Source organism: Myotis nattereri, assembly GCF_964212035.1.
Source record: "Myotis nattereri genome assembly, chromosome: 5".
Lineage (NCBI taxonomy): Eukaryota > Metazoa > Chordata > Mammalia > Chiroptera > Vespertilionidae > Myotis > Myotis nattereri.
The window spans coordinates 75,986,503-76,010,514 of record NC_138080.1 but is presented as its reverse complement, the minus strand read 5'-3'; the positions used below and the strand labels follow the sequence as shown (position 1 = coordinate 76,010,514).

General features: G+C 41.4%; 1 protein-coding gene across 1 annotated transcript in view; it reads right to left on the bottom strand.

The window, feature by feature from the left end:
- Positions 1-5,447: 5,447 nt before the first annotated feature.
- The window catches only part of HSPA4 (heat shock protein family A (Hsp70) member 4), a 43,199-nt gene continuing 24,634 nt past the window's right edge, over positions 5,448-24,012 (bottom strand). Inside the window, exons 8-19 of the mRNA XM_081092033.1 lie at positions 20,719-20,795; positions 19,334-19,485; positions 18,529-18,635; positions 17,793-17,926; positions 16,794-16,975; positions 15,588-15,677; positions 13,494-13,646; positions 12,226-12,351; positions 11,248-11,355; positions 9,712-9,831; positions 8,046-8,207; positions 5,448-7,593 (exon numbers count right to left, since the gene is read on the bottom strand). Coding sequence (XP_080948159.1) covers positions 7,390-7,593; positions 8,046-8,207; positions 9,712-9,831; positions 11,248-11,355; positions 12,226-12,351; positions 13,494-13,646; positions 15,588-15,677; positions 16,794-16,975; positions 17,793-17,926; positions 18,529-18,635; positions 19,334-19,485; positions 20,719-20,795 — 1,615 coding nt within the window. The 3' untranslated portion in view covers positions 5,448-7,389. The remainder of the gene's footprint in view (positions 7,594-8,045; positions 8,208-9,711; positions 9,832-11,247; positions 11,356-12,225; positions 12,352-13,493; positions 13,647-15,587; positions 15,678-16,793; positions 16,976-17,792; positions 17,927-18,528; positions 18,636-19,333; positions 19,486-20,718; positions 20,796-24,012) is intronic.

Here is a 24,012-nt window from a genome sequence, read left to right as displayed (position 1 = left end):
TGCTGGATGAGTTTGTTCCAACTCAGGGCTTATTTTTAAAGTGTCCTTAAAAGCTGTGTGGAGCCGGCTAACCATCTGAATCTGACTTAAACGGAAACTGCGTGCCACGATGTCTCACCTGGGAAGCAGAGGCCCTTCCGTGATCTGTTGGGACCTCTCCAAGCCTCAGAGCTCTCCTGCAGTTCGAGGAGGGGTGGGCATACCCGGAGGCTGTGGGCCCCATTAGAGCAGAAACTCAACCCAGCCAATGCCTCTCCCCTAAAGAAGCTCTCAGCCCAGCCAAGAGGAGGACGCTTAGAGAAAGAAGTCACAGACCGGCCTACAGTGGGAGGGCCTGGGAAGTGGGACGCACCTGGAGATGAGCCCAAGGCTGGGCCCCGGGAGAAGGGAGCACACACTAGTGACCGCCGTCAGGGCAGGTGCACGGACCTGAATCACCCCCGGGCGGTGTCAACTGGATGCAGAATTCAGAGACACGCAGAATTTCTGGACTTGACGTGGCATTGCTCCAGGAACATTTTGCATTTTCCTCTCTTCCTGCTCCCCACAAACGTACTCCAGTCTCTCCCGCTCCACCTCCAGCCATAATCACCTTCACCAGCAGCTGTTTATGTCAATCTCCAGCCTCATTTATTCCCCCTTTACCCACATCCTCATCCCCAGAACTAAAGCATCAGATCAGCACCACCTGGGAACTTGTTAGGAATGCAAATCTCGAACCCACTGCAGACCTGCATCAAAACCTCTGAGGTTTTAACCTGTGCTAACAAGCCCTGCCCCCCCCCCCGCCCCCCGCCCCAGGGGTTCAGAGGCACAGTTGAGACTCTGCTTTACCTGAAAGGACAGCCCAGGAGCTGAGCCACAGCAAGGTCCCCCTCTCTCCCCTGCCCGTCAGCTCAGTCTCTTGTCCCCAGTCTCCTGAGCTGGCATTACAGAAGTCTGGAAAACAAGCTGGCCAAGACAGAACTCAGGGGGCGGGCAATGGCAGCAGACAGCCTTCTCTGAAGGAATGGGGGGGAGGAGAAGGGCACCCTCACACACCAGGGAACCTTGTGTCTTCCCTACCACCCAGAACTGGGATCGCTACCACGCGGCAAGGAGACTACACGGGTGTCCAGGGGCTCCCTTTCGCCGGAGTCGTCCTGGAGCTGGTCTTAATCCTCTGCAGCAGATGCCCAGGACCCAGCTGCTTCCTACCCAGAGCTGGAGACTGCCCCCCTCTTCAGAGGTCAGGCCCACCCCTTCTGGGGCTACTAATGGGGCCGCACTGAGTCAAGTCCACAGGAATGGTGGGACCTCTGGCACTAGCAGGATGGATTCATGTGTCACTCTGGGGGCAGGAAGGAACACTTCCTCCCACCCCCACATCCCTGCCCAGGGGCTAGTGCCCAGGCCTCCCAGGAGGTGCTCTGCTCCTTAGGCTGCCCGTCAACATTGTTCTTCAGGAGCCTGGACTCCTGCAGGATAAGGACAAGAAAGATTCTCCCAGCCCTGGGCCAGCTGTTCCTTGTACTGCTAGTGGGGCCTCACAGTACCTTTCTCTTCCTGTCGGTCTTCTACAGCTCATGTGATGGACAGGACTGGTGTGATGACGAAACTGGGGCTCCTAGAGGTTTTTTTCAAGTCAAAATGTGGCCCATGATCAGCATCACCTAGGAGCTTGTTAGAACTATAGCCCCTCTAGCCCCGCTCTGACCTACTGAATCAGAATCTGCCTTTTAGCAAGATCCCCTGCTGCGAGTGAGAAGCACCGGGCTGGATACTTAGCCAGATCTGGGGTCACCCCAATATTCTCTTATAACAAATGATGCCACACTTTGAGTGATAAGGACCTAGGCCCTAGGGGTTTCCTAGCAAAAGCCTGTAACAGAACCTCTGCTCTCTAGTGTGAGGCCTCTGTTAAATACACTGCTTTTGCTTTTAGCTGCCCTGAAGGAGAGATGGCCATCTGTATTCTCCAACTCGGACTCATCTTGGAGTGAAGTCTTTACCAAGTAGGACCCAAGGCAAAGAAGAGCGACACCGCCCTCCGGTGGCAGCTTCAACACAGCCGCTCCGCTGGCAGAGGCGGTCAGACAGGCTGGACACGGGGAGCCGGGGCTGCTCCAGAGCACACTATATTCAGAGGGCATTGTTTGGAGGACAAAGGCCCCCTATTCTAGCCACGCAACTTTCCAGGTTAACATTCTTCAAAACAGCTGGAGTTGGGAATCCGGGCTTTGCCATCCACTTGTTCTGTGAGTTTTGCCTGCCGTGGCCCTTTCCTTATTCAGAAAGGAGTTGGATATGATCTCAAGTATAGTTCTGTTCTTCGCTGAAAACACTGCACTAACGTTTCACTGAGCACCTGCTCTACATTCCGTGCTCCACGCGGGCTGCTGTGATGTAGGCAGGCGAGATTTGGAATGGATTAAGACCAGGATTGGTCACAGAGGGAAGGCCCGATCCTATCCCACACATCTCAGAAGCTGAGACATTAAGATGGTTTTCCAAGTGATTCCAGCTTTCTTTTCCCCAAGCATTAGTCAAATCTTAACTGAGTGGCAGACCAGAATGCTTTAAATTTTAAAGTGCGTGTAGAAAAAACAATATACGTGGTGGGGAAGGACCTGCTCGCTTGTAATAAGAAAAGTAGAAAAGTATTTTAAGTGTTCTTTCTCCCTTCATTGATCCAGGGCCCCAAATCTAACGGTCCACCTGGCCTTCGAAGGATGTAAACCCAGACGTGACTAATGAAAAAGGCCTCAAACACAGCTCTCTATATTCTTCCCTCCCCCACGCCGCCCCCCCCACACACACACACACACCCCACCCCCCAACCCCCGGCTCGTTGTGCTGCAACCTGGCAAGTCCCACAGAGGACTTAGAAGTATTTTACCTGTCCTTACAAAATTGCGCCAAACCCTCCCTCCTTGTACCAAAACTGGAGTGGCAAGGTCATGATTAGTCTGGCCTTTCCCGCGGGTATTGGACACATCTGGAAAGCATTCTGAAATTGTTTCACATCCTCTGAGGTCTCCTTCTCTGAGTGTTGCTCCTTCCTCAACATGCCATTTTCCCATCTTGCCTCCCAGCCTGCTGCTTCAGAGGTCACCTCCTTCATTTCTCCACTGAAGGCACCTGCTCCGAGTAGCAGTCCCCACCTCACGGCGGACAAGAGCATCGAGGGTCATGTCCCAGGGCCGCCCCAGCCAGAGGTGCGGGAGAACCACTCAGGAAAGGAATGCACTGGCAGCTCCAAGACCGCCATGGTCTCCAGCAACCGATGGAAACGATCCCTTGTGCACACAGGGCAGTGGGCCCAGGCTGGGCTGCCCAAGCTCCTCCCTCCCAAGTGGATTCCTCTTCAACGAGGCCACAGTAAGTGCTCTCCACCTGGGCCTCACTGCACATCCCGGAAGCCCTCCTCCCACCCTCCTACAGCACGCCCACAGGGCATAACCCTGCAGGCCACTGCCCCCCACTTCCCAAACGCCGTCCTCCCCAACATGCCTCATGCACCGCACGGTCATTCCCCTCTGGCAGCTTGTTTCCTTCAAAGCTTCCACTTTCTCTCCCTGATTCATCCAAACATGACCCACCTTCACAGGCGCAGGCACAGCCTGAGCCCTGAAGCTTCCTTCCACACTCACCTGTCGCTTCAGGATCTCCACAATCCACCTTGTAGGACTTCCCCATCTTATCCAGACTCCCACCACCTTATCCGTCACTGCTACAGACTTGAAGCTCCCCATGTCTGTTACGTCTTGTGTTCCAGGTTTGAAACCATGGAACTATTCTCTTAAAAATACACTTCTAGATTTTTAAACCTTATAAAATTCCAAAATGCTGATTAGAAGAATCTTAAAAAATACAAACAAGCAAAACATTTACCAACAGAAATCACCCACAATCCCACCTTGGGAGAAAAACATTTCATTTTGAAACATCTATCATCCAGTTTTGGTTTTCGTGCAAGTATTTCTTGGTCTTTCCAAACATGAGAAGTTGTGCATACTGTTTTATAACCTGTATTTCTCACGTAAAAAAGAATGTTAAAGCCACTTAAAGAAAAATGGTTCGGGTATTATCAAAAACCATAAACACAATAGCAGGCCCCTGGAGCCTGCCTTGCATCACCTTGTCATTACCCCACAACGGTTAACCCCTTCCCCAACTTCTAACAGCATAGCTTTGTCTTAAAGTGAGCTCTAATATCCCCACTTTCCTCCGGTTTTAAGACCTACCATTCCCCTCTTCATTTGGCTCTTCCCCTCAAGCATGAGTCATTTTAGAAGTCCCACTAACTCCAGCTTCCCCCAGGCCCAACTCACCCTGTACACACCACACAAGCTCCCCTCGACATTGTCACCCTCAGGCTGAAAGATCTAAATAGCCCAATATGCCATGTCTGACAAGCAGCACTTGAGCTGCTTAAAAGGCCTCTCAAAAGCCACTGGTCGGCCCAGCCAGCATGGCTCTGTGATTGAGCGGAGGTCACAGTTCCATTCCTGGTCAGGACACATGCGGGTTGTGGGCTCGATCCCCTGTGGAGCGTGCAGGAGGCAGCCGATCAATGATACTCTCTCGTCATTGATGTTTCTCTCTCCCTTCCTTTCTGAAATCAATTTTTAAAAAGCCGAATGCCTCTGCGTGAGCTCTGAAAGTTCACCATGAGCTGAAGCTGCCCTGTCGAAGCCCTAGCTTTGCTTATAACACCCTCTTCCCCAGGGACATGCAGGAACACTGGCACCTCTTCTGGGTAAACAGGACAGTTACTTTCCTGTTAACCCCAACTCCCCTGTAAAAGGACTATGCTCTGGATTCCCACTCCTCTGCCATGGGTGGAGGCCCAGGAGAAAACCCACCTTACTACAGACGCGTTTCTGAAGGTGGCTGGCAGAGGCCCTGCTGGCCAGCCCTGGCAGGTAAATGCCTCCTAGCACAACCAGAGGACAGGACTGTAAAGTGGCTGGACCCTTCCCCTTCAAGGCCCCATGCCTCATAGTTAGGTTCTCTCCTCATGGCTCCATCCCTTCAACACGCTTCACCCCACATATACACCAACACACATGCACCTGTGTGCACACACCATATTCCCAGTGGTGGCAACTGTTACTAGCACACTCTGGGCCATGCTCTAGTCTTTAAAAGGGCAGACATCAGTCCTGGTGCTGATCTTTATGGGGCCATAACCCACCCTCTACTATTGTCAAAACCCGCAAAGGAAAGCCCAGTCACAGGAACAAGGTAAGGATTCCTAAGTCGGAGAAGTAAGCCAAGACTCAACACAGATTGAGCACAGAAGAGCCGCTTCTCCCACCCAGTGTGCTGTGCCTCAACTGCTCAGACTAGAGGTCTCTGACAAATTAGCTAAGAGGGCTTTTTGTTGTAAACGCGCGCGCACACACACACTCACTCACTCTCTCTCCTCTCCACTATGAAATTAAGGAAACCATTCCTTTAAGTGTAAGACAGGTTTCTTTTATTAATTTTCCCTAAACTTGTCTCATGTTTACTGAATGTTTTTCTTCGTGTAAGAACGTGACCTGGAGCTTTAACAAACCAATTTGGATAACGCAACCTGAATAAATGCTCGTCTGCACATAAGTCATCAATTATCACACTCTCTGGCCTGGCCACCATGTAAATCCAAATGGTCTTAAAGCCTGTCTAAACAGAGAGTAAGCAGACCATATCATCTTAGTTCTAAACTTTAAACTTCAAATTTACTCCTATCCCGACACCCACACCCTCCCCCACACACAAAATTTTTTTTTTTTATTAGAAATGGCCTTTAAGGACTGAGTTAGTTGCAAAGAGTTGGCTTAATCCTGCAGCTAGCACTCAAAAGTAGCTTTTGGCCTCCCTCACAGGAGGCCAGCTGGAACTCTGGAAGCATGACAGGTAGAGATGAGTCAAGGATGCTCTAAGAAAGGGGCCAATTCCTGGCTCCCACGCATGCTTACACACCAACATAAAACACTTCCACCTCCCCTTCTCTCTCAGCAAAGTCTCTATAGCACTTTAGAAGTTGTTAACACCCTAAAATTTTTTAGTGCGCAGATGGACAGAATACACAAGGTATATTATATTTCTAACAACATTAGGCCAAAATTAACAGAGAGACACTCTGTTATACAGAGTAACAATTATTACAATGATCCAAAATGTAACCAACAAAGCTTACAGGTTTTTAGGGCAGGTACCAGCTCTGGCCTCTAATACAGGCTTCCCTTGGAGTTCCCCAAGTGCCTCACTCCTATCAACAATGCCCCAAAGGGCAGTCACAGGAAATGCTTTGGTGCTCCTGACATTGGCTGCACAGTAAGAATGAGGTGTTGCTAGAGTCAAGCACCACACTTCTTTAATACTAATTTCAGAGTTATCCAGTACAACCCAGTGTATCTTAGTTTTTTGTATGATCTGTCAGCTGTTTAAAATGTACAAATTGGCATATTCATGACAGATATTAACACTTAACACATAGTGATTGTGAATGAGATTAAAAAAATTTGTTTAACTCTGGTCCTAGAACTTCAGGCTATACCTCAAATTTATAGAACATCTCTCAGCTGAATAAGGAGGCCAGGATACAAATCTTTGCACCATAATTAGTAAGAATCAATTTATCATACTTATATCCAACAATACATCTACCCAATTCTAAATTCCCAAAGAGAAAATTATTTAGAGACTTTGATGCTTGGGATATGAGTGAAATACTTCAGGAACATAATTTCTAAGGGCTTTCAGGTCTAAAATCCTCAGTTAACTTGCTCCAGGGAAGGGGTCTGTTTTCCCCGGAGTAGCACACAGCTTTTGTAATGGGAGCTCCTTCATGGGGGGCAGGGACTAAGAAAAGGGTGGGAGTTGAGGTGAAGCCAAATCGGGAAACTCAGAGCGAGCATACCTGTTACTCTGTATTAATCCATGCCATGCCATGCTCTAGCCCTCTAGCCCCACCCCCGTCCCCACACCAGGCGGGGAGACCTTGTGGCAATCTCCACCACAGATTTTTGAAGCGCAATTAGGGTTCCTGCCATGTATGTCTTAATGAAAAGTCTGCTTGATAGTGGGTTATAGTTTTTGCTATAGCTCAACTTCCGGAAACAAACGTATCTTTGTATAAGCACAATTTAAACATAAAGGGAGTGAGGCATGAGCTCGGTAAGCCTAACTGGGGTTTCTAAATAGTACCATTATGAAAAAGATACAATGCACTTAATTTCTGTATGTAACTATTTAGAAGTCAAAATGCTCCATACACTACCAATATCCCTTCTCCTGAAATCCCCTAAAAACTGACTAAGAAATGTCCAGTACTGGATTGCTCTAGTTGATATTTAGAACAAAGCTGACAACTTAAAGCTTTATAATAGTCTGTTTTAATATAAACAATTGTTGGAATCAATCAATGTCCATTTCAGGAAGCTTCTTGTCTGAATCCGAAGGCACAGCTGTGTCTGTGCCCTGCTCAGCAGCCTGAGGGCCTGGGCTGTCTCCTTGTCCCTCTACTGGTCCGTTCTGCTCTGCATTTTTTTGCTCCTCTTTTGGAGGTTCCACTTTGGGTTTGGGCTTTGAAATTATAGGGCTACAGATACTCATCAGCTCCTAGAATGACAGAAAATTGTGGTTCCTTGTAACAAATTTTACATGCACACAAAATCCAAGTCCACCCTCCCCCACTCAATCCCCAAATCAGAAGCTAAGATGCAATAATGAAGTTTTTTCCTAAATGTCCCTCTCTAAGGACTATCAATAAATAGCAAGGCCCTGGCTGGAGTGGCTCAATAGTTAGCCTAAATCTGAGTGTCAGCCCATGTACCAAAAGGTCTCAGGTTCCATTCCCAGTCAAGGGGATGGCCGTGGTGCAGGAGGCAACCAATGGATGTGTCTCTCTCACATCAATGTTTCTCTCGCTCCTCTGTCTCTCTCGCCCTCCCTCCTTTTCATTCTTCCTGAAAAGGCAATGGAAAAAAATATCCTCAGGTGAGGATTAACCAAAAATAAAAATAATGAGGCTGACAAGAAAAGACTATTTAAAATGTAAAGCCATAAAATACCTTAATTTTAGCTTCAATGTCTTTTGCCTTGACAATTGGATCCACAGTCAGACTCTGCTTGTTCTGCAGATTCAGTTTCTTATTCATCCACTCCATGGCTTCATTTGTGCTTTTTTCCACCTTCATCACATCGGCAGCATCCAAATGGTCATACTGGTCCTCCTGCACCAGCAGTCAACCAGACTGTGTCAAAGGATGACACTCCCCACCCAAGTACCGACTAGTACCTCAGTCTTTCAAGAAGTTGTGATCTTCCCCAAAATACAGCACATTAACACTCACAATCTAATAGATATTCAATTCCTTAAAAATTCAAAAAGGAAGCCCTAGCCAGTTTGGCTCAGTAGTTGGGAGTGGCGGCCCCGGACTGAAGGGTCGCAGGTTTCATTATTCCAGTCAAGCGCATGTACCTCAGTTGCAGGCTCGATTCCAGCCCAGTCAGGGTGGGTGCAGCAGACAACCAACCAATTGTGTCTCTCTTACATCGATATTTCTCTCTCCCCATCCCTCCCAGTCTCTCTAAAAATCAATAGAGAAGAAGTATCCTTGGGTGAGGATTAACAAAAAAATCTCCAAGGAAGGAAAAGTAAACCCAATTTTTAAAACATTCAAGAAATAGATTTGAAGGTCAAAAACATACATAAGGTTGCAATTAAAAGGTTTCAACAATAAAAATAGCACATGCTTTACACAAAATCTTAAGATAATTTTACAATGCAAAAAAACTACATGTCATTAGATAAGACAGCAAAGACGTGTGAATGCTTGTTAGGAACCAAAATAATAATACAATATTTTAAAGGAGTCTTTTCAGAAGAAAAATTTTTAAAGAGAACAAGAAGCTCAATTTATCTTTCTTAAAGCTTCTTACATGAACAATACATTGAAAATCTGGAGTACAGTGCAGTGGTTAAGAACCCAACTCTGGAGCCAGACGTCAGGCCAGGTCCCAGCTCCCCAATAACCTTGAGTGTTGCTTAAGGACAGTGAGGCTTAAAGAAGTTAGAAATTGCCCTAGCTGGTTTTGCTCAGTGGATAGAGCATCAGCCTGCAGAATGAAGGGTCCCGGGTTTGATTCCAGTCAATGGCACATACCCGGGTTTCAGGCTTGATCCCCAGTAGAGGGCATGCAGGAGGCAGCCAATCAATGATTCTCTCTCATCACTGATGTTTCTATCTCTCTCCCTCTCCCTTCCTCTCTTAAATCAATAAAAATAATGACTTCAAAAAAAGTTAGAAATTAATTATAATTGACACTACCACATACTTCATAAGAGTACTAGTATGGGAAGTATACATCCTATAGTGCTAAAAAACTTATAAGTAGCAGTTTACTACTGAGATAGTCCTACATCTGTATACCAAGCCAAATTATATGCCTAATGTGTTCTCAGAAAGACCAGGATAGAACAGGTTAAGTCACTTATGAAGCATTTCACAGCAAGAAAAGGAAATTAAAACAATATTGTTCAAGTCCAGATTCCACTTATTAAAGTGGCAAATCCCAGGGTTCTTAATAATATTCAATAAAATATTATACATTAACAACTAAAAAGAAAACATTACCATTAAATAACAGTTAAAGACAACAAGAGGAAAACTATGTAAATGCCTCAATGCTTAACTCTACCAAAACAACAGTAGGGAAGAGGAAAAAAGAAGATACCTTGTTTTTGAAAGAGCTGATTACTTTCATATACTGCTGGATTTGTTTCCCTAGTTCTTCAAACACTTTTGGTCTTTCTTCAGATTCCTGGAATCTTGTCTTAATAGGCTGACCTAGATTCTTAACAAAAGAGAGAACATACAAATTCTTCATAGAGCAGTTTAAACTACCAGAGTAGCATTGTTTCTACAACTAATAAAATTTATTATGGATTTAAAGTACATTTAATCTCCATGTGCCATATATAAATTAAATATTTTCCCCCAGCCCATTGATACAGACAGGGTTGGGGGAAAGTAGGTTTATAGTTTATTCTTGTATTATTTTTTATTAATATACTAGAGGCCCAGTGCACAAATTCGTGCACTGGTGGGGTCCAACCGGCCCTCCCCGATGGGGGCCAATCAGGGGTGGGGCTGGTCTGGCTGGGGCAAGGGGCTGCGCGCGGTTTGCTGACCGGCACCACCCTGATCCACTCGGGGGGGAGGCCGACCAAGGGCGAGGGGCCGTGGTCGTTCCGGTCGTTCTGCCTTTGGGTCACTGGGCTTTTATTATATAGGATGAACTGTAAACCTACTTTTTGCCCCACCCTGTCTACTCAGGTTTGATATGAGAATATACCTCAACACTGTTTCATGTGGAGCCACTATCACCTGAGCCCTAATTCTCAAAATACAGTGTGGAGATAACCAAATACTAGGTGCCTGCTGATAGTGACACACAACAGTAAATATGAAGTACCGAAACTAAAAAGAAAAAAAATTTTTTAGCCTAAATCTGATATATATCTAATATATATATCTAATATACCATCAATTTACCAGATATTAAACACCACAGAGATGAAAATCAGCAAAACCGAGACTGGGGACAAATCCGACAGGACAAATAATGCAGGTTTCTTTGTACTTTAACCCTAAGCTTTACTGATCAGATTCTTCAAATGAAAACTGGATGTTTTGTTTTACTGAGAACCAAAGTAATATACACAGCCCTGCCCTAACTGTATTGCCTGCCTTCAGGACAGGGACACATCTTGCAAGTCTTTGTATCTCTTGACACCAAGAATACACTCAGGTTCAATTCAATTAACATTTTAAGTCAAAAAACAGTTTTCAGGAAAATTATTTTGTTACAAAAGTTCTAAAAGTGAGAAAGATAATGAACCTAGCCCTAGGAGCATTGGCTCAGTGGATAGAGCATCAGCCTATGGACTGAAGGGTCCCAGTTTCAATTCCGGTCAAGAGCACATGCCCTGGTTGGGGTTCAATCCCCAACAGGGGTGGTGCAAGAGGCAGCCGATCAATGATTCTCTTTCATCACTGATGTTTCTCTCTCTCTTTCTCCCTCCCCCTTCCACTCTGAAATCAATCTAGTAAAATAAATAAATAAATAAATAATAGAACCTAAGTGATAAAGCATATAGTTCTTCAATCACTTTCAGCCTGTCTTCATTACTTGACCTAATTCCTCCCAATTTTGATTACTCTCACTGAAAACTACAGTAGGACACTTCTACTTTCAAGAGTCACTTACTTTTAACTCAGCCAATTTATCGATGTAAACTTGCTTTGGCTGGTCTTCCCCATCCTCATACAACCAATTTTCAGTATCTTCTAGTTTCAAAGTAAAACTGTTACGATCCTAAAGATGAAGAAAATATAACTAGGTCAATTTTGATTCACCAATTTTGATTTCATCCATTTTGAAATCACTTTATTCACTAGTGTAATCAAAGGCACAATCGGCAATATATCTGAATTTGCTTTAAAAAAAAATATGAGGGGGCCCTGGCTGGTGTGGGTCAGCCCACCCATGGAAGGGTCTGGGGACAAATCCGACAGGACAAATAATTCAATTCTCAGTCAAGGGCACATACCTGGGTTGCAAGCTTGATCCCCAGCCCCAGTCAGGGAGGCAACCAATCGGTGTGTCTCTCACACACTGATGTTTCTCTCTCTTTCTTTCTCTCTCCCTCTCTCTCTCTCTCCCCCCACCCTTCTCTCTCTCTCTCTCTCTCTCTCTCTCTCTCTCTCTCTCTCTCTCTCTCTCTCTCCCTCCCTCCCTCCCTCCCTCCCTCCCTCCCTCAACTCCCTCTATACATCAATGGTAAAAATATCCTCGGATGAAGATTAAACAAGCAAAAAAATATATATAAAGGGAGATAGGACATACAGGAAACAAGACTGGCACAATGTAGTTTTCCTTGATAGATACAAAGAGATTTATTTAGGTGTGTTTAAAACTTCAGAATTAGAAACTGCATTTATAAGTAAGTTAAACACCAGGGAAAAGTTAGTTGATTTAAAGATACTGGGTAAATAAAAGCATGCAAATGTATCAAGAAGTGACAGACTAACCTTTAGGAAACACTCCACTAATAAACACAAAAAAACTCCAAAACGTACATTTTAATCATTTTACTGTATACCTACAGATGCACACTTCCCTTCTAACACATTTAAGGATGCTCCCAGGAGGCAAATAGGTAGCCACACTGTGGCACATACTTACATCTTCACTCACAAACTTCTCATATTCACCACTGAGCTTGTCTCTCATTTCATACACATATTCTTCTACTGCATTCTTAGCATCATTCCTCTCCTTCTCCAGCTTATCCTGCATGATCATCTTACCCTAAGGACAGTATAAATCAATTAAGATATCCATCTGGACAACTCAGATAATCTCCTCTTAAATATTAAGTGATAATATATTTATCAAAGAGAATCCCTTTTTCTCAAATGCTTTTAATTCTGCAAGTCATCCAAGAAAGGAGAGCTGGAAGTGTTAGTCCTCAGGAAATGATGACAACCAAGTGAGTTTGTGGGTATGCTTAGAAAAAAGGCGCAACAGAAATATCAACATGTAGAAACTCAAAAGCAAAACTTAGAAAAAGAACTTAAGACAAGGGAATTTTAAAAAACTTTTAGTTCAGCCCAGCAGGTATAGCTCAGTAGTTGAGCATCAACCTATGACCCAGGAGATCACAGTTCGATTCCCAGTCAGGGCACATGCGTGCCCTGGTTGCGGGCTCAATCCCCAGTGGTGGACGTGCAGGAGGCAGCCAATCGATGATTCTCTCTCATCATTGATGTTTCTATCTCTCCCCTCCTCTATGAAATCAATAAAAGAAAATTTTTTAAAGAATTTCATTTAAAAAATAATTATTATTAGCTCAATGTCAAAAGTCGTATCTCCACTGTATTATTGCTCCTATGGAAAACCAAGAAAATTTATTCATACAGTATAAATGTTAAAGGTCTGTAAAAGAAAACTACTGTAAGATCCAATAAATACATAAGAAAACTCACTGGCGATAATTAATTCAATAAATATCCAAGATCCCAAACCTTGTATCACTCACCATAACAAGAGTTACATATTAACTGGCAACAGGGGAAGATACTAGTAAACAAAATAGTACTACTATTAATGCTATGTGATTTCTCCTACCGTCAACTTCCAAGACCCACCACCTCAAAATCCCAATCCCTAGTGAACATATTCACATGCCCTAACGTGAAAAACACCTGCCTTAAACCAAAGCCATAATGTCAAAGATCTCATAATAGAGCTTCTAGCAATACAGATGTAATTTCACCATAAAAGAATTTGCGATTGCATGGGCTCTATTAAACTTGCTCTTACACAACCCAAAAATCTAAAAGAGTTTTTCTCCAAACAACCAAAAATGCCCAATAGTCACTAGACACAGAGCTTGAACGCTATGTCACATTAATTTGTTAGTTTATTATTCCAAGATGTGAAATAACCACCTCATTTTCAATGTACAAGTTGAGCATCTCTCTGTCTATCTGCCATAACAGCTGATTCTCAATTGGCAGATCCACTGTACTGGTCTTCACTTTTGCCTTCTTAGCTTGAGGTGGTTGATCCATCTTTTTGTCTTTTGATCCAGCTTGGGAGGTCTAAAGAACAAGCACATAGATAGACTAACTTAAAATTTTGAATGGGTCACATTTCAAAAGCTATTTTTGCTGTTTATTAACTTGGTTTTCTGATGATCTAAATAACCTAGGACAATTTCTTAAAATATCTGAAAAGTTAAAATTATAAATACTATAAAAGTAGTCAAATCCATAGAGACAGAAAGTAATGGTGCTGTCAGGGGCTAGGAGGAGGAGGGGTAGGGAAATAGAAAGTTGCTGTTAAGTGGGCATACAGTTTCAGTTGGCAAGATGAAAAACTTCTGGAGACTGGTTGCACCACAATGTGAATATATTTAACACTGCTGAACTGCACACACACACACATATATTAAACAACCTCCCATAATCCCACAGTCAACATAAAATCACTATTAAATCTTCTCTAATTTTCTTCCACTCTTACCTAAATATATAGACATGCATATGAAATTAGTGGGGAGAGGATATAAAATGTTTATGGACCAGAAACATTATCAATATGATTTCCAAATGTCTGTACCTATCTACATTCTCACAAGGAATGGGAGAACCTATTCTACTGCACCCTGGCCACAAACAGGAATTCATTTACCATCATATAACTATTATTTTCTTTGGGTAAATAACCTTTGCTTCAAATTGCGTAGCAATATTTCATCCACCATTCTTTTAGGATTTTAGTGATTTTTTTCCCCTCAAGTGATCGACTCCTCTGCATTTTTCTAATGTATATTATTTACCTATACAAATTTTTTATTCTTAAATCTTGAATTTAACTGTAATTACTTTTCCTGTGATTACTTTCATTGCTTTGAAAGCCCTTCCTGACCAACAGATTAGAAAAATATTAAGTTGTTTTGTTTTACTTTTAACATTCAAAATCATCAACAACTGAGTAATTTCCATATCACCTATCCAAAAAACTTAAGTCAGCTGCTGAAATTTATGTATCATTTGTATTTTTCGTTTCCCTTTTAATCAGTTCCCAAGCCAGCTCATGAAAGAAGCCTCAATAACAACCTCCCTAAAACTTCCCACAGCTCTTTGGCATTTGGGGGTGGGGGCGGTGGTGGTGACTGGTGGCACTCCCTCCCCTACCTTCCACAAGAACATAGGAGAATGAGTACTTCTCTCTCCCACTGCCTGTAACCCAGCCAACAACATGAAGATTTTCCACCTTGGAAAATGCCTGTACTAGACTAAAACATCTGTGAGCATAATTTCCTCTGTACATTATTTTCTTTTTTATAAGTATTTACACAACTAAAACAAAGTAATTGTAATTTGTTAACTGATAGGAACATGGATAATAGACTTAAGCTACCTTAAAGCTCTGCCAAACATTTTAAAATGCCATAATCAGAAATACTTAGGGTGAGATCATACATTGCAATGTTGCAAATAGCTGGGGGAAAAAGGTGTTTTCAATGCTGATAACAAATTTAACATGAAAACTCGAAAGTTAGAATTAAAGAACAGGCATGTTACATATTCATTTAAATAACTGCTTGGGTAAATACTATATTATTTATATTCTTTACAAAATATATTTAAGTACATTATTTAAAACAATAATTTTTTACAAAAAAAAAGGCAAGGTTCTGAGAGGTGACAAAATATCAAAGAATTATCTCACTTATCAGTAAGGAATGGGTAGGATGACTTTTAGTAACGGACATTCAGAAACTAGCATTAAACAATCACTAGTATAATAAAACTATGGCTTCTGAGAGCTTTCTTCTCATACATCAGCCAGAATAGAGTTCAAAGACCATCTTGCCAAATGTACTTTCCAAACATACTACAAAATTCTGCTTAACTATTCAAAAATACACTAAGAATTCTTAATATAACTACCTTCCAAACCATAGTGAAAACACAGCCAAAACCATCTATCTATGTGAAGAGACTGTAATATTTCCTCTAAAATACAATGTATACCTCCATTTCTTCAGACTCAGCCTTATTTTCTGCTGGCATCTGCTGCTGTTGCTCTTCAACATGTGGTTCCTCTTGGTCCACTTGCATCTTCTGAAAAACAGGTCACACCAAATCCTGAAACTAGTTCATACTAGTGAGAGGACTAAGCAACCTTCATGACACACTGGCAAAATCACATGGCATCAAATTCCTGCTGAAATACCAGCTATCAGAGGACCTACATTCAAATTTCAGCTATGGTGCGCCTATGTTACCTATAACACAGAAGTTTTCCTCTCTAGACCTCAGTAACTACATCTGTATTCTGGAGGTAACAATTGCCCTGCCCTACCCTTATATAAGCAAGAATAGTTGTGGAATTGCTCTATAAACCATAAAGTACTCATAGTACACAGTGTGGCAATATTTAACATGATATAATCTGAAGAGAGCATGAGTTTCTCCAAGATTCCTCATGAGTAAACTTATCTGAAAAATCTTCACAAAATTTTCAAGCAGTTTTTAAATCAACCTTTTCACCCTCAAAAATACAACTATTGCATGCATTTGGGAAGTTGAACTTCTTGAGAATTCTGTTAAAAGACCAAAGCCTGACAATAATAAAAAAGAAGGGAGACGTTTGTAGAGACCCTAAGTCAGTGGTTTTCAATGCTTACAGCACCCCAGAATGACCTCAGAGGCTTTTAAAACTACTGATAACTGCGCCCTGGTAAGCCCAGATCAACTCAAACAAATCTCAGAGGGTGAGACCCAAACACCTGTAGTTTCATAAAGCCTTGAGGTTTTGATGCACAATAAGGACAAGACAATGCATGATTCCAACAAATGAATGTCAAATCTATTCTACTTGTGAAAATAATCAACTAAGGACTCAGAGCATTCTTCAATAATTAAAAAGAATCAAGAGGGCGGGAAAAAAAGGAGACATATGTAATACTCTTTGTAATACTTTAAGCAATAAAACAATTAAAAAAAAAAGAATCAAGAACTCTAACAAGTGCATGTATGGTCTGAAGGAGGGAGCTGGTTATGTTACATTTCCATATAAATTTCTGCCAGTTCACCGATGCTGGGAAAGGGGATGCATGCAAATCCACACTCAGCTGCTCTGTCACAATGTTTCTCCCTTGCCACCCAGTCTATTTGCTATAATTTCTAGACAAGTCACCTCTGGGCCCCATAAATGGTATAAAATGTCCAAATTACCTCTTCCTCCTTTGCATTCTGATCTGTTTCCATCGGTTCCTCATTTTCCTCAAACTTGTGCACTTCCACTAGAGATGCACTGGACACACTAAAAATGCCATGGACATTTACTCGAACCTTGACTTTGACTTTTGAACTTGAGCCATCAGACTGAGGAGTGACTTTCTGAACAGAAAACTGAGCTAGGGACATATGAGAGACAAGAGAGAACAAATAATCTGAGAGGAGGAATTCAAAGATGAATATATAGCCACATAGCCAGGTTATGTGCATTTCTCAGTAACAGGTCAGTAACATGATACCTCAAAGAAGCAATGTGGGTACTCAGAGAATTTTACCAAATCATCTCTCTCCTTTCTTTTTCACACATAGTCAAACTCTTAACTTGCCCCAATTAAGGACTCAAACATCTCTTAACCCTCCAAACATTTCTTTCCCTCCAGTCTCTGATTCCAACCTCCCTTTTTAGGCTACTGCCAGATAAATTCCTAAAATAATTCTGTCACATTCTCCTCTATTAACAAAACCCCAATGATTCCATAGTGTTTCTGTGATTTATCAAGAACTTGCTCCTTCCAAATTCAGTTACTAAACTAACATCTTATTTGTTTTTTAATTCACAAAACTCTGCAAAGCATGAATTATCATCTTAATTCGGTTAAAACTGAATTTAACTCTTTTCAGTATCTAGCACCATATTATGCACAAAATATACCCAGAATGTGCATTAACCAAGATATATGCTCCCGCCCTAGCTGCTTTGGCTCAGTGGATAGAGCTTCGGCACATGGATTGAAAGGTTCCACATTCGATTCTGGTCAAAGGGCATGTACCTCAGTTGCAGGCTCGAGCCTTGGCCCTGGTCGGGGTTCGTGTGAGAGGCAACCAACTGATGTGTCTCTCTCACATCAATGTTTTTCTCTCTCTGTTTCTCCCCTGCCTTTCACTCTCACATATGTTTTTTGTTTTTTGCTTTTTAATTCCCAACTCTTTACTTACCTATAGCAGGGTCTGGATAGGGCAACTCCTGAGGAGAGCTATAACAGGCCTCAAGAGTGAAAGGTTCCTTTCTATAAAATGTGAGTACTTTAGAGAAAGGAGCAGCATGATTTTTTGGAAAGACTTCACAGTCACTGAATGAAGAAAAAAGACAAGAACACAAATTTAGGAAATCCTTAACACTTTTGCCCATGAACTCTAGTTTTATAATTACTGTATAGTTTTGGCTACTCTTTAGCTTCATTTCCAGATTATAAATTTCCAAGAACAAAATACATACACACACACACACACACACACACACACACACACGTAATGTGTCCATTTTTTTAAAAAGGAATATATTTCATTCAGTACAAAAAGGCACCATTTCAGCATGATCAAGTATAAGAAACTACATAAGGATACAAATTTAGCCCTGGCTGGTTTGGCTCATTGGATAGAGCATTGGCCTGTGGTCCCAGGTTAGATTCCGGTCAAGGGCACACCCCAGGTTGCACACGCGATACCCAGTAGGGGGGGCATGCAGGAGGCAGCTGATCAATGATTCTCTTCCATTATTGATATTTCTCTCTCTCCCTCCCTTTCTTCGCTCTAAAACCAATAAAAACGTATTTAAAAATCCAACAAAAAATGTTACAGATTTAGAGAAGTTGAAAAGGAGCTCAATATTCACTCAGACTGTTTAACATTGAGCTAACTTTAAATACAAAAGTAATTTGGTAAATGCTCTTACGTGGACCCTTCTTCAGCAGGCGAGTTCCACCTCAGGGATATGGGATACGGCACCACATCAGTGATGGAAAACTCTCTCACTTTGAAAGCAGGCGATAAGATTGCACACTAGAATAATAATTTTATAAAATTCCATTTTAACAAACATTGTAAACTGACAGTACAAGGTCTATTTAAAAAGACTTCAGAAAACCATCACCAATAGTTTTCACCAATAGTTTTAAAATATTTACATTAATAATTTAATTGTATCCAAATAAGCAGTTTTATAAACTTCTATTATTTGTCAAATTATCTATAATCTAGCTGTTCCTTGACATTTTTTCATTAACCCCAATCTTTAATTAATATGCATTGCTACTTCATACATAGACAACAGATAAAATGCCAAATCCAACAGTATTTCAGGTTTACCTATGTTTCCAGTATTCATCTACTTATGAACAACACCTCTGATATCCATTTTAAAACAAATATTTCAGAATCTTACCAACTTGAGATCACTCCAAGCCAGGGATCCTCAAACTACGGCCCGCGGGCCACATGCAAATACAAATATTGTATTTGTTCCCGTTTTGTTTTTTTACTTCAAAATAAGATATGTGCCGTGTGCATAGGAATTTGTTCATAGTTTTTTTTTAAACTATAGTCCGGCCCTCCAACGGTCTGAGGGACAGTGAACTGGCCCCCTGTTTAAAAAGTTTGAGGACCCCTGCTCCAAGCTAACCTCAGGTTATTAATTGGATACATAAAATCACCACCGTCTTATTACAATGATTTGTAAGTGGCTAAGAAAAAATACTCACCTGCAGTGCACAACCTCGAGTGACAGCTTCATCAGCATTTAGTGTTGTACTGAGCTCTTTACCAAAAAATTTGCTAATCTTCTCTTTTACTGCAGGGATTCGTGTCGCACCACCAACTATCTCCACTGCATAAATATCTTCTTTCCTTAACTCTATTTTAAAGTGATTAAACATTTAGATTTTAAAAATCTTTAAATTAGTATTTTATAATGAAATGAAAGAGCAATACAGCACCTTATCACAACAAAGTAACTTGCAGATGTGTAACAAAACCTGTCACTCATTCCTTACACTCCGTCCACAACAGCATGCACATCAACATGCGCTCACACACACAGGTGCATAGAATCTGGCAACAAATAGGTATGTTTTGATTCTCAAAATAATAAGGGCAGGGTGGCACATAATATTGGGATTTAGGAGGTGAGAGTCAGGAATACTCAATGTCCTACAATCTCCAAAAGAGCCTCACACAAAAAATGGTAACAGTTAAGCTAGCCAAAAGGAAGATATGAGGGCCTTGAACTATTGGTCAGCCCTGACACAACATGAAAGAAAAAGAGGTGTTCAGATACACATCTAGCCACTCTAGCACTCCATCCCAAATATAAACATAATCCACATTACAGCACATGTATAATATCCTCATGTCAGAAGGAAAGAAGGTACACACCAAGGTTCTGCTGTCACTCATAAAATAACTCTTAATACCACCCTGGTTTCCTGGTCACATTTTACGTAACACTAAGAATTTGTTGAGAAGGACTATTTAAAGAAACAGGATGTCCCAGTGTGGAAAGAATGTGCCCGTTTGCCATAATCACTGTGATTTAAGAGCTGAACCTTTGTCAAGCTGACAGTACTTTTCAACACTCTGAACTAGCTAGCAACCAACACAACAGTGGATTCTAGATAAACATTTGTCAAACATTTTGGAAAAATTAGTAATATATTCCTAATCAAACTTCTATGTTTTAACCCAAGATAAAAAAGCACCCCATTAAAATCAATATATGGCTATCATATCCTCCCTTTGCTCTAATTGTCATTCAGCAAACAAAAGATTCACTGACAGAAAAGCCTACAAGACTACTATAGCAGCATTGCTAAAGACAATTTTTACCACTACAAAATAACTGAAAAGTTTATACCCATCTTTGAGTCTGAATTAGGTTTCCTGGGAAAACTTTTAGATTTCCCTGGACATGTAACAGTGCGCCCATAAATTACTTGGGGGAAGTGTGAGTTCCAGAGGGAAAGTATAAAAAAGCTTAATATAGCATTGATGTTGTTTGTCCAATGAAAATTTGTATAACTAAAAAATAATGAACAATATTTCCAAAGAGTGTGAGGTACACAAACAATTCAACCACAAAAATACTTACTGGATTGTTCCAAAACACTACGAAGTGGTGGCTCCACTCTAGCTAAGAGATCATCACACATCTCCAAAAATTTGCCTCTATAAAAAAAAAAAAATTTAAAAAAAGTTTAAATCACATTCTACTTTTATGTGGAATGGATGGCTATAAACAAAAAGACAGATAATAACAAGCACTGGCAAGGATATAGAGTAAATTGGCTTCCTCACACATTCCCAGTGAAAATATAAAATGGTGCAGCCACTATGGAAAATAGTTTGACAGTTCTTCAAAATGTTAAACAGAGTTACCATATGTGCCAGTAATTCTACTCAATATACAATAAAGAGAAATAAAGCATACAACCATACAAAACCATGAATGTCCACAATAACATCATTCATAAACAGCCAAAAAAGTAGAAAAAGCCCTGAAGTCCACCAAATGTACTCAGCAATAGAAATGAATGAATACAAGACTTCAGTTAAGATGACGGCGTCCGTGGTCAGCAAACTGTGGCTCACAAGCCACATGCGGCTCTTTGGCCCCTTGAGTGTGGCTCTTCCTAAGCCTTAGAAGTACCCTAATTAAGTTAATAACAATGTACCTACCTATATAGTTTAAGTTTAAAAAATTTGGCTCTCAAAAGAAATTTGAATCGTTGTACTGTTGATATTTGGCTCTGTTGACTAATGAGTTTGCCGACCACTGGGGTAGGTAAATGTGGTACTTGAATCATCCCACAAGCACATCAAAATTACAACTAAACTGCAAACAACCATCATTCAGAACCACCTGAAATCTATCTGAATGGAAGTCCTACAACTAGGGAATTAAAGAAGATGCCCACAGAGACTGATAGAAGGGGCAAAGACAAGGAAAGGCTGATCCTACACCCATGTGTGGCTACAAAGGTACCCCCAGAGGAGCAGGGGGACCCAGCCCCACTCCAGGCCTCCCTGCCCAGAGTTCCAGTGCCAGAAAGAGGTATCCCCATAACTTTTGGATATAAAAACAAACAGAGCCAGGCCAGTGTGTCTCAGTGGTTGAGCATCGACCTCTGAACCAGTTAGATACCAGGTCAGGGCACATGCCCAGGTTGCGGGCTTGATCCCCAGTAGGGGCATGCAGGAGGCAGCCGATCAATGATTTTCTCTCATCATTGATCTTTCTATCTATCCCTCTCCCTTCCTCTCTAAAATTAATAAAAATGTATTTTAAAATAAAAAATAGGCCTAGCCAGTTAGAGCGTCAGCCCATGGAATTCAGGTCACAGGTTCGATTCCGGTCACTTACCTCAGTTACAGGTTCAATCCCCAGCCCTGGTCAGGGTGCATGTGGGAGGCAACCAATTGATGTGTCTCCCTCACACTGATGTTTCTCTTTCTCTCCCCTCCCTTCACTCTCTCTAAAAACCAAGGGGAAAAATATCCTTGTGAGAGGATTAACAAAAATAATAAAAAATTTAAAAAGGAATGAATACAATAACATGTTAGGATGCAGATGAACTTTGGAAACATTAGGCTAGGTTAAAAAAAAAAAGCCAATAAAAAACACACACACACATTATGTAACTCAACTTATACAAAAAGTTCAGGACAGGTAAATTCAGAGAGACAGAGAGTAGATTTTTAGCTGCCTACCGCTAGAGGAAAAGAAGAGATGAGGAAAGACAGCCACTGAGTAGTTTCTTTTTTTCTTTAACACAGTTAATACTTTATCTTTTCGATCCGCTTTAGATTTACAGAGAAATAAGCAGAAAGTAAAAGAATTCCTATATATCCCGCAACACCCCTCCCCCAGTTCCTCTATTGATACCCTGTAGTGTGATACATTTCTAACAACTGGTAAGCAATACTGATACATGATGGTACATATTAGAATTCTACACGTTTTGACAAATTGTATAATGTTAAGTATCCACCATACAGAGTAGCTTTACTGCCCTAAAAATTCTCCCTACTCCACCCATTCCATTCATCCCTCCCTCCCCAGAACCAACCACTGACTTCACCTTTTTACTGTCTCCAATTTTGCCTTTCCCAGTAAGTCAGATAGTTGGAATCACACTGGATTGAGCCTTTTTAAATTGGCTTCTTTTACTTAGAAATGTGTGTTTAAGGGTCCTCTCTGTCTTTTCACAGCTTGACAGCTTATTTAGGGAGGACATTCTCAAACTGGGTTGTGGTGATGGCTGCACAATTCTGTGATTATACTAAAAACCACTGAAATATATACTTTAAAAGAGTCACTTTTATGAATTACTTCACAATAAAAAGAAAAATTGTAGAGATATAGAAAATAACCCATCAGAATGGCAAAAATTCAAGACCACTAATACCAATATTGGTGAGGATATATAGCAACACAAAGTCCTACATGTTGTCAAGAACTTAAAAAAACGACAGTTGTATTCCTAATAGCAAGCGATTCCTCAAAAAGCTAAACCCAGAATTACCAAAGGACCCAACAATTCCACTCCTAGGTATATACCCTAAAGAACTGAAAACAAAATACTCAAATACTTGGTTCATGAATGTTCACAGCAGCATTATTAACAATAGCTACAAGGTAAAAACAACAATGTCCATCAACTGATCACTGGATAAATGGAATATTATTTGCCATGAAAAGCAGTGAAGTACTAATACATACTACAGTGTGGATGAACCTAGAAAATATTATGTGAAGAAACTAGAAACCAAGACCAAAAAACAAGTTTACACATACAGCGGTGGGCAAAAGTAGGTTTACAGTTATAAGTATAAGAAAGCTTGTTCCTATATTATTTATTAAATAATTTTCCCATTTGTAGAATATAGAGAACACAGACTGATGAACAGGGACAGATCCAAAGACAGAGAAACAACGATCAGACTATCAATCCCCAGAGGGAAAGTAGGGGAGGGTGGGAATAAGGGGAAGAGATCAACCAAAGGACTTGTATGCATGCCTATAAGCCAAACCAATGGACACAGACAACAGGGGGATGAGAGCATTAGGGGGCAGGGAGGTTGGAGGTTAATGGGGGGGATGAGGACACATTTGTAATACCTTAACCAATAAAGAAATTTTAAAAATAATAATAATAATTTTCCATTTGAACAACTATAAACCTACTTTTGCCCACCCTTGTATTATATGATTCCATTTATATGAAATATCTAGAATAGGTAAATCCAGAGATAAAAGTAAATTGGTGGTTGCCATGACCCAGATGTAAGAAAAATGGGAAGTAACTACACTTAATAGGTATGAGTTTTCTTTTGGGGAGATGAAAATGTTTTTTCAGTAGGTAGAGGTAGTCATGACATGACA